At 39.6% G+C, this 11,294-nt stretch overlaps 1 protein-coding gene and 1 pseudogene across 2 annotated transcripts in view; both read right to left on the bottom strand.

Annotated features, from left to right (window-relative positions):
* The window catches only part of XPO7 (exportin 7), a 37,892-nt gene extending 27,140 nt beyond the window's left edge, over positions 1–10,752 (bottom strand). Inside the window, exons 1-7 of one of the 2 annotated variants that reach the window (XM_065879679.1) lie at positions 10,594–10,752; positions 8,535–8,628; positions 7,831–7,997; positions 6,759–6,824; positions 4,102–4,206; positions 2,313–2,478; positions 379–452 (exon numbers count right to left, since the gene is read on the bottom strand). In XM_065879679.1, the coding sequence (XP_065735751.1) occupies positions 379–452; positions 2,313–2,427 (189 nt within the window). In that variant the 5' untranslated portion in view covers positions 2,428–2,478; positions 4,102–4,206; positions 6,759–6,824; ... (1 more) ...; positions 8,535–8,628; positions 10,594–10,752. The remainder of the gene's footprint in view (positions 1–378; positions 453–2,312; positions 2,479–4,101; positions 4,207–6,758; positions 6,825–7,830; positions 7,998–8,534; positions 8,629–10,593) is intronic. The other variant, XM_065879680.1, reaches the window with a different exon arrangement.
* On the bottom strand, positions 683–1,381 carry LOC136124923 (mitochondrial transcription rescue factor 1 pseudogene; annotated as a pseudogene).
* Positions 10,753–11,294: the final 542 nt, after the last annotated feature.

The following is an 11,294-nucleotide window of genomic DNA, read 5'->3' on the forward strand; positions in this document are numbered from 1 at the left end:
GTATAAAGTCAGATACAAAGGGAGACCGAAAGAACTTGACATCTGCAGCAATCTGTCATTAATGACAGGAACAATTATTTTTGGCCGCACTGTGCGGCTTGCGGGATCTTAGTTCCCCAACCAAGGACTGAACCTGGGTCCCTGCAGTGAAAGCGTGAATTCCTAACCACTGGACCGCCAAGGAATTCCCAGGAACAATTTAGAAGGAATTAAGATTTTACTGTGAGAACCTTTAGGTGACAAGCTTTATCTCAAAAGGCTAGATAACTAACCCTAGTATTTCTATGCTTTACTCCTATGATTTTGTACAACAAAACGAACATAAGGCTCATTCACCATTGCTACGTTCTAGAAATAGAAATTGTGGTCCTGACTCACCAGAGGTGAAAACGAAGGAGGGATGGAATGATACAGGTCAAAAAACAGTTGCAGAGTTGAAGAATCTAAGAACGCTGAAAGACAAAAGAGCACTTTACTGAGCATGTCTGCACAATGCCGCTGGCACACTCTGGTGCTACACAGTCATCGGGGAGCATATCTTCCTGCTGGCTTGCTTTTTTTTTTTTGGTAGGAGAACCTTATTTTAATAAAAACGTCCTCTTTTTAACCTGGCCCCTTCCCCCACACCACTAGAAAGCAGCTTTATCGCTAAAAAGCAATCCATTTATTTGAGCATACTTTTTTAAGGCAATTTTAACTTTTGCCACCGCCGTAACACCACTCCGTATTTCTCACTGCTGGTCTTCAAACACTTTTTCCAGGAGAATCCTCATCACTGTCTCTGTTTCTGCTTCTCCATCCTCTCCAATTAGAAGATCCAATGTATCTCCCATTTTCACCGTTCTGCTTTTCTTCCATAATTTTTCCCCATTCAGCCTGAGTTCACCTTTGTAGAATGCATCTTCCACTTTGTTTCTCCCGATATCCAGGCCCGTCTTCAGGGTAACATCATGTCGGAAAGACTGCACTACTTTGCCCAGGCCCCTATGCTCTCTGACCGCACTGGGGTCGTCCTCTGGCTCCTCTTCCTGCTCACTCATCTCATGATGCCCACTCTCTTCATCAGAGTCCCCTTCATCTTCCACTTTTTGCAGAGTCTTTTTAGTGGATTTTTTAGGGCTTACATTACTTTTGAGTCTTATGGAAAAATATATTCTTGAGATATTAAAAGACCTGAGAGTCTCAGTGAGAAAATGTTATGGAAAAATGTTTTATAATTGGAAGCATTTAACTTGGTACTAGACAAATGTAAGTATCGATTCCAGGACGCACAGTGTTTATGTGAAGGTGTCCCTCGTAGCGCTCTGCAGAGCCCAATCCAGGCATCTGGCTTTCTTAAAACGCTGCTGGGCAATCTGACGCTAGTCATAGCCATGGCTCATACGACCTTCCCTTCCCGGGTCCTCAAGGTCAAGGGAAACTGGACACCAGCGTCCTTGAGCTCGCGGTCTGCGCCTGCAGCCAACAGGAACGGCCGGGCCCGGGGGAAGACGGCCTCGGCCCGCCGGGTTTGCAAGGCCCCTAAGAGCCCCCGGATCCACGGGGCGTCCCGAGCTGGCCCGGCTGGGGCAGGACGCCAGAGACTCACGCGGAGACCTGGCAGGAGAGCGGGTGGGGGACCGGAGCTCGCCTTGCCCGTATTTCCCATGTGCTTGCTGTGAAGCAACAGAAGCGGGAGCGGACAGGGGGCACCGCACGCCGGGCAGGGGTGCAGTTACCTGTATGTCAGCGCCTCTCCCCCCTCCCCGCCCCCCCACCCCATGGCTTCCCCGAGTGCAGGACTCCACACCTCTTCCTGCTTTCTTATCTTACAGAATGTTTATTTCATTTGAAAGTGATAAGCTAATAGGGGCTTTTTGTTTTCCGTTCTTTTTTTTTTTTTAAGCACTTGTTTTTAGCTCCTCTAAGAAATGGATTCATTCTTCTGATTCTCAAACAACTTAAGACAATCAGAACTCTGTTCATAGCAAGAATTTTTATCCTTAGGAATACAATACCAAGCATAAGCACAAGTTCTTTTATTTGGTTTTGTTTTTAAAGTTAGAAATTCCCTCAAATGAGGAAGATAGCAGAAGTCTCTAGGTGATTAACATAAGGTCAAACTCACATCCGCCAGGAACCCAGTAATTAAAGAGTTCTCCCCGGCTGGAGGATCCTCCAACAGCCTCTCTCTGACTTTAAAAAGACCCATACTGACATCCTAAGTTTTCTCTAAGAGCAAGCAGGGGATTTGCCAGGGGTTCCTGAGACCACCCTGCAGACTCCAGGTAGAGTGGAGAGGCCACCTGTTTCAGAGGGCGCGACTGTATTACCTGATCGCCAGCTGGTGGGAATCTGTACCGTGCACAGGTCATCTGAGGACTCGTCAGTAGAAGTGCCAATGAAATCAAAGTTTAGGCAGTTATGAGTGAGTTTGAGCAGTTGCATCAGCAAGCCATGCTGACTTTCATCATTCAAGTTCAGATTCTTTCCAGAAGCCTGTAAAAATGACCACATAATGAGCCCCAAACAATCACTCCTCTCTTCCAAGCTTGCTACCAGACTTACTTACGAGGAGGCTGCTAAGCCAGAAAAGGAGGGCGGTATTCCAACACAGTCAAGTGACGTTTCTCTCCCAAAAGATGCTGCACTTCCATCACCTTCAAAGTCCTTCCATCACTATGAAACTCCTAGCTCCTTAATTACTATGAAAACATATTTACTATAAAAACATGAAGCTGGTATTTAAAGAAATTCCCCCTTTGACACTTACTCTTTATATGCTGTAGGCATCGTGGCCACAGTGAATTCTGAAGCAACATGGGATGTTTGGTTACTTTATTTGAATTTTAGATCCTTATTATTTCTAGACAGGGCTGGGACTAAACTCTGGAGGGAGTTCTAGTAAATTTTACACCCTGCCCTATCTTCCTTCCTCTTTTTAACATTACCATAGCCAGCATCAACAAAAATCTTTCAAACTACAATCAAAACAAAATCACCACTGAATTTTATTTATTCATCAGCAGTGTACCGGCCTATAGCTCAATAGTGGTCCAGAGCTACGGTGACTATGAGATTCAAATTTCTACCAGCTGTGACCTCAGTGACTGGCTGGCTCATTGTTTTAGACAGAATCAGTATTAGAGGAGGTTTCAAGGCTCAATTTTCTCAAAAGCTTTTCCCCTCTAGAAACAGCTTTTGCGAGGCAGCTTGTGAGCTACAACAGCTTTTGCGAGGCAGCTTGCCCAAACTGAGAATTTTTGGGGAATTCTGAAGTAAAACTAGGTAACTGAAGGAAAAGATGGACATCATTAACTGGGACAAAAGAAAAATCCAAACCTGCTTCTAATACTACAATTGAGACACACTGGAAAATGAGAACAAGAACAAGAAAACAAACAAACAAAAAACCCCCAAATGAACACAAAGCCAGAGGCTAATTCCATTTGGCTTTCTAGAGCGACAAAGCATCCAAACATGGTTATACGTGTGTAGAACTCACAAGTTAACATTTCTTCCTCAGTTCAAGTCTATCAATAAATGAAATACCAACTTGCTATTTTAAAACTGGTAATTTCCTTCTGTGATACTGTCTACCCCTTCAGGTTATGAAGTCTAAGTGGATGTTAAAAATTCAAAATCTACTTTTCCTTACAGATGTTGCTTGTTTATTTGTTGCCTGTAACTCAGCAGGGGATAGGGAAGCCAGCCTAGTTTTAGTATGCTAACAATGTAGTCTGAGACTGCTTTCAAAGCACTGAGAATCCAAACACCATAAAGTGAAGATGCTTTTACTCCACATAGGAAGATCTTATGTGGATATAAAAAAAGCAAACAAGAAAAACCTCAAACTTTGTGGTAAACTAGTTCCTTTAAAATAGGAGCATGGGATAAGTGTTCACATACTGCTCTTTACCTAGGGGAATAGATGTGAAATAGGGAAATCACAATTCTTTCTTTCAGTTTGGTAAGTTCCTTCAACAGCTCGGACATATGTATTACGTGAGACATGACGATGATTAAAGAGATGCATAAACTCTCATGGGGTCATAACAAGTCCCCACTTATTCTCATCCTTTCAAAAGGATCTGTGAAGCAGGTCCCAACATACAATCTCACCTGTTTTAGCAGATTGCAGGAAAGAGTGAAGATATCAAATAACGATGAATCTCGGAAAGAAGAGGCTATTTTTCTGTGCTTGGTTAAAGGATGGGTGGTGTCTGCCTGTGCAGAAAAACAAACCAACGCAAGTTTTAGAATTAGTTGCAAAAAAAAAAATTTTCATGTAGACTTCAAGTAAACTAGAAGGATTTTCAATAAGACCAACGTAAATAACAAAATACATTTTAAACATTTAAGTTACTGTTAGACCATATTTAGTGAGAGACTGCAGATGACAATAAGCTGCTAATAACAGCTAGCCAGGATATCATGTCTCTACTGCATACAGAGGGAAGACAGAAGGAGAGGTGAGTATCTCCACTGCAAAATTTTAATTTCCTCTGCACTCAGGGAGGTAAAATTTAACAAACTGTTGGAAGACATTGCTAATAATTTCTATCATGTTGTATTGTGGCTTAGTCTCAAAACCAGACAGTAGCAAGGCTTGGGTTTTGGTAAACAATCCAGTCAGGGCTGAAGTTACTACAAAATTTCTAAAACAGTCATTGACTAACAGCCATGAACTTAAGATAGACGATAGCCTGTAATACTCTCTTCCTTCTCTAACCTATTTCAACATGTAGTCTATACCACAGAAGTGAGTACTTAAGTGGTTGTATTCGTCTCTCATTCACTCCTCTGTTCTTGTCTCTTCGTCATATTTTAAAGGTTTTTGTGGTCAAGGATTAAGTCTTTTACTTCTTTAGTAAGCCCTCTATTTCTGACACATAGTAGGTACTCAATGAGTGCAATAAAGGAATTTAAAGGCTGCCTAGAGTAATTTCAGTCCAACCATTTACTGTAAGCTTAAATCTCTTCTATATACTGTTCAATTCAACCAGGAGGGAGCTCATTTTGCTTTTGGCACATTAAAGAAAAAATGCAGCAAGATTTCTGATAGACAACCAAGTTATGGAATGCCCCCTTAATTTTATTTCTAAGTTCAAATAGGAATGGTAACAGAAATATGCTTTCTGATTTAAATGACAACCAAAAAAAAAGCCAACAGAAAACTAAGTTACACAGAGGTTCAAAGTGTTTCAATTTTAGCTCCAGTGTCACTGTGTTATCATAAATGTCTTGGATAAAAAGGTGATGCTAGATTATATACCAGATGCTATATATAATCTGTTATACTGATCATAATACAGAGAATAATTACATCTTAAGTATGTCACACACATTTCTATTATTTTCTTAAAAAAGACAAAATTTCGAAGATTTTAAAAATACCAACACTGATGGATTTTCTGGAACCAAGCTTCAAAGGGGAGAGCATTAACCCCACAATCTCTGTACTTAGTTAACGCATGCTCTCTTACTACAGGGGTAATAGTGGGTAAATAATAAGTTAGTTTCGGGCTTCCCAGGTGGCGCAGTGGTTGAGAGTCCACCTGCCGATGCAGGGGACACGGGTTTGTGCCCCGGTCCGGGAGGATCCCACATGCTGTGGAGCGGCTGGGCCAGTGAGCCATGGCCACTGAGCCTGCGCGTCCAGAGCCTGTGCTCTGCAACGGGAGGGGCCACAACAGTGAGAGGCCCGCATATAGAAAAAAAAAAAAAAAATTAGTTTCTAAGAGCACAGGCTCTGCAATAAGCCTATCTGGGTTTGAATTCATATACTGTTGCCAGGTAACTGTGACACTATAGGCAAATTATTCAACCTTTATGAGCCTCAGTTTCCTTATCTAGGAAATGGGATAACCAGAGTCCCTATCTCACAGGACTATTGTGAGAATAAAATTATTATAAGTAAAGTGCTTACAACAGTGCCTGTCACATAGAAATCACTCAAAAGTGTGAGCCATTATTTCGATAATTACCAACCGCAATGGGGATTGCATGTGGCAGAGAACACAATATGGACTCCACATTTTAACAGACTCTAAGCTAGTGCATTTAAGATAGTACCAACTCACAGTTAAAATTTCTCAGGGTTAATAGAAATGTCTGCATAAATATGAGCAGTAGCAACAATGATGCCAATGTAATTAATAGCTGATAACTGAAGGGTGAGATGTTACAATTAATATTAATTCTGGCCTGTTCAATAATTATAACATTTTAGCTGGATACAGAAGTAAATGACTAAAAATAATAGCCAGAGCAGAAGAAAGCCACTGGTGTTTCCTCTGTAGTAATCTGTGACGTCAATGACTATTTAAAACAATTACCTGGTATTTAGCAGAATGTTTCGTGCATTCTGAAAAGATTATCAGCAAAATCTTTAATAATAGCACATGAGAACTGATTTTTGAATCTTTACAAACACATTAATTTATACAGCAGAAGGGGCACACCAATGATGCTGGTTTCCTAAGCTCTGACTTAGGACCATTGCTCTCATCTCTAACAATGAACGTTAATACCACTGAGGAAAGCTGAGATGAGAGGAAAAAATATTCTGGAGACAGAAGGGGATCTGGATATTAAGAGTGAGGTAGACTGCACTTACAGAGGGAAACCCAATGGAACTATTTTGTTTCAAAAGGGCATTAATCACTTACCGCAAAAGCACACAACTGCCAAAAAAGATCATCCCACACACAGCAGAAAACACCAATACTAAGAAAAAATATGGCACTTACTTCAATGAGGAAGGCTGTAGCACTTACTTGATTAATTTCATTGGTTAGCTGAGATAAAATTGTGACACCAATGATGCAGTATTCAACACTATCCTGGTTTAAAAAAAAAAAAAGGCAGAAAGAGTTGGCCTGTGCAGCTTGATTTCAGCATTTGGAATGCAGTCATACTTTTGAAATAACAGAGTCCTGTGCTGCTATTAAAACTGCCTAGACAATGTAGCAAGAAACTGTAGTTTAAAACTGCTGCTTTGCAGGACATAAAATCTAACCTGCCATAAAAGAAGACTGCTAAATCTGACTTCATCAAAATTGAAACCCTATGTATTTAAAAAATACCCTTAAGTATCATACCATACATATCACAGGAAGAGAAACTAGCAAATCGCATTTAAGATAAATGATGAACGTGTAAGATAATTTACAAAGAGACTGTATACAAAAAAGGGCAAAGAACCCAATAAAAAAGTGTATGTAAGATATAAACAGGAAGTTCACAGAAAAACAAAAATAAGTAGTAAATCAGCATTTGAAAATTTGTTCTGTCTCATTTGTAACTCAAATGCTGAGCTACCAATTCTTTCTACCTACCAAACTGGAAAAATAAAAAAGCTGAGGTCACAGGGTGGAGGTACAGGGAAACAGGCATTCTTTTAATTGTGCAGGGAACAACTTTTTTTTTGAGGGTAATTTGGAAATATCCTTGCAAACCCAAAATACACACATCCCTCTGATTGAATAATTCAAAGGCTGGGAATTCACGCTATAAACACACAACTCAAAGTATAAAAAGATATATATACACACACATGCACACTAGGATATTCACTGAAGTATTTGTTTAAGTCAAGATATAGATACTAACTAAATGCCCACCTATAAGAGTTAAATGAATTATGGTATTTTAAACTGGAATGGTATGTAAACATTCGAAAGAATGAAGCAGGTTTTGTGCTGACATCTAAACATGTAAAGCCGAGACACATGAAGAGTTAAAAAGACACAGAAGAATATATACCAAGTAATTCCACTTACAGATCAATATATAAGTAAGCATATATTGCTTCACCCATTTTTATTCCATGAAATACATAAATCATACCTGTAAAAACCTTGTGACATCTGTGATTGCATTTCTGAAGACATAGTCATCCTTCTGACAGTCAAACCACCCCAGTTTTGTGATTCTGGCATATAACTGAATAAGTGCTTGTGTCACGAAAGTAGCCAACTTTGGCCGAGTGGCAAGGTAGTTGAGCACATAGTTCCCTATAAAACAAAAGTAATCTACGTCGTAGAAGGCTCTGCCAGGGAAGGGTGTACATCTTTAAATGTCTAAGAAGTGGTAAATTTAAACTATTTACCCTAAACTTCCCTAATTATTCACACTACTGAGAAATGGGACTTGGAATTTAAGATTCATAGGCTTTCCAACTCAGAATATACAACGTGTCACAATGAAGAATCTGAGGTAAGGCAGCCTTGAATCTATCCCTCGATGTTAAACAGCATGGTCTGCACAGAATTCAAAATCCTTACCAATGTTTTTCTTAGTTATTAGCGACAGTAAAGACTGAATGAAAGAAACCTTCTGAAAACCGAAGGGATAATGCAGGCTTTATCTAGAAGGAATTATATTGGGTCCTCTTCACTTTTAAGCCCAAATTCTGGAAAGAAACTGGACTCTAGATATTCTGTATGCTTAGCAATTTCAGAACATTATCAGACAAGCAACATAAATGTAACTATTACTAGAACATCACTAAACTAATTTCTTTACGAGAAAAAAGACAACTCTCTACTTACGAATATCTATTCGTTGTTCCAATGGTAGAGGGTTATTTGTGCGCGATACAAGCTTTGTAAGGCATGTAGCTGCCAGTAACTGGGAGTAAGATGACTGTGAAAAGAGGGGGGAAAGGACTTAGAATTCAATTTTATTGAGTTAGTCAGTCATAAAGTTTTTAACTTGGAGATCTGTTCTCAAATTCAAGAAAATTAATCGGTTTTGCTATACTTAATCCTCAGGATTTTAAAGGGTCACATACTAAGGAAAAATGAGCCCCACAAAGCATATGTGCTCATTAAGCTGATTTCAATCATGAACAAAGGGCAGGATAAAGTGGATGGCTGATCAAACTGAATCTAGTACAGGTATCTGTATCACTTTGAGGGGGCAGAAGTTAGAGGGGCTCTTTTCAGAAAAGAAGCTAAATCTCTTTCATTTAAATCAAGCAATCTTCTCCCTCCAACAGCCTTGTTATAATGATGTTTCAAAAAGTTTCACCTCATAATATTCCTATAGTATGGCATTAGAAAGAGGGGGGAAAAAAAAAGAAGACAAGAAGAAGTAGTTTTAGAAGGAACCACCACATTATGCTGGGTAGTTAATTCCCCAATTCTATCTTCCCATCAGCAAAACTGCCAATCAGCTACAGCTTTGGGGAATGTATATGCTGGTTTTAGTAGTAAATTCATAACAATTATTTATGAGAAAGAAAAATTATGCCCTAAGCAATGGAATAGCATTATCATTCTCAAGTGTGGATTTTTTTTTTTTTTTTTTTTTTTTTTTTTATGCTGTACGCGGGCCTCTCACTGTTGTGGCCTCTCCCGTTGCGGAGCACAGGCTCCGGATGCGCAGGCTCAGCGGCCATGGCTCACGGGCCCAGCCGCTCCGCGGCATGTGGGATCCTCCCTGACCGGGGCACGAACCCGCGTCCCCTGCATCGGCAGGCGGACTCGCAACCACTGCGCCACCAGGGAAGCCCATCAAGTGTGGATTTTAATGAATTTTAAACTTACGGAGAATCAGAGTATTCTATCTGATCATAGTGTATAAGGAGGAGCCGTGTGCAAATTCAGATACCCCCATGTGGCTATATTATATAATGTCACGTAACAGGGACAGACTCAGAATCATCAAAATAATTTAATCAAGGGTCAAACATAATTTCCCATGAAACTATAAGTCCTTAAGACAGTAGGCTATCCATACACATTACATCATCACATCAGTTATAAAAATAACTTAAGTTTATGGAAAAAATCTATAAAAATCTATAAAAGTGACTTTGACATGTGACTACTAACCAAATTCAAAAATGAAGTCATCTAGAATTCTATACTTTTAACAAATTAACTGCTTTCCTCCTTTTCACATTTCCTTCTAGTCTACTCTGCTGGATCCCGGTCTAGCTGGGATTCTAACTCTCTTGATGCCCTTTCATGATACCCTGGTTGGATGCTTACCCTTCCCAAGACCTCCATCTTGCCAAGAATATTAACTTAATCAAATCATGTCTCATTAAGAGCATTATTGATCATTGCATGCCATTTTTAAGCTGGAAGAGGTTCTAATTCCGTTTTAAAAACTGTAACTTCCTGTAATTTTCATTGTCGAGGTTATTTCTTCCCCTACACTTCTAAGACAAGAAACAGCTGTGGTACAGGGGAGGAAAAACAGAGAAGACTAGGGATCTTACAAGGTGACATGAACTTTGTGGATAAGAAATGTCAATTATATACAGCCCTGTCTTCTTTGTAAAGGATACGAAGTGGTACTTAAGTGTAAAAAACAGAAAAGGAGTCCCAGAAATTTGATTCAAGACGAAAAATTACAGGACAAAAATATACGCTCAATGACATTTTTTTTTTTTTCCCTCAATGAGATTTTCCCTGATGAGTCTGTAAGGCCTTTTTTGCCAACCTGGCAGGTGTGGTGCGTTTTAAAAGTGAAATTAAGAAGGCAGAGGTATTTAGAAAAATCAAGGAACAGAAGTTATCCCAATCCACCCCTAAACTCAGAACCAGAATATATTTTCCTAAACCTGTTACCCTTTAGGATTTTTCAAATCTTACGTACACTTCCTCTTTCGAGGAGTAGCTGGCACTTGCTCAGGCAATCAGGGCTGTTGGTGAATTCAACCAAGGCTTTCTCTGCCTGGAGTCGAGTGGTTGTATCTGTTGTTTCATACAGCTGTTTGCACAGATTCTCTAGTTGGGCCAGGCTCTGGAAAAGATCAGTCAAAAAAGAAATCAGTCGAGCCTACTATAGATACAAGGTACTGTGCTCGAAATTACTGGATAAAGATAAATAGTAATCAATGAAGAGAGACTTGCTTCTCAACATGGAGGAGAATCTGGGTGACCTTTAATAATAACCATTTATAGCCTTCTTTATTTGATGCTTTAGAAGACAAAATGATAGAATGCCTAAAATATCTAGATACTTTTTCAGTCATTCCCTTAAAGATCAATCACAAATGACATATTTTTTTCCTTGCAAATACCCATCCTAAGCTTTTCCAAAAGGTTTTCAAATAAAAATTCAGAATTTACTTGCTCCACCATCAACTTCAAGATTATGAATAGAGTCATCACTGTACAATTAAGCACATAAACACACAATGTAAGCATCACACAGATCTTTACACAGGTTTAAGCCTTCTCCCTTTGCCTAGTAGTTATCAGCTCACAATTATGTGTATGCACAAAGATGGCCAACCTCTATGAGAAAGCTTCCGAATACAAGTACGTACCTTCCTCCCTGGATCCCTCATGTCT

This window comes from Phocoena phocoena, chromosome 6, assembly GCF_963924675.1.
Source record: "Phocoena phocoena chromosome 6, mPhoPho1.1, whole genome shotgun sequence".
Classification (NCBI taxonomy): domain Eukaryota; kingdom Metazoa; phylum Chordata; class Mammalia; order Artiodactyla; family Phocoenidae; genus Phocoena; species Phocoena phocoena.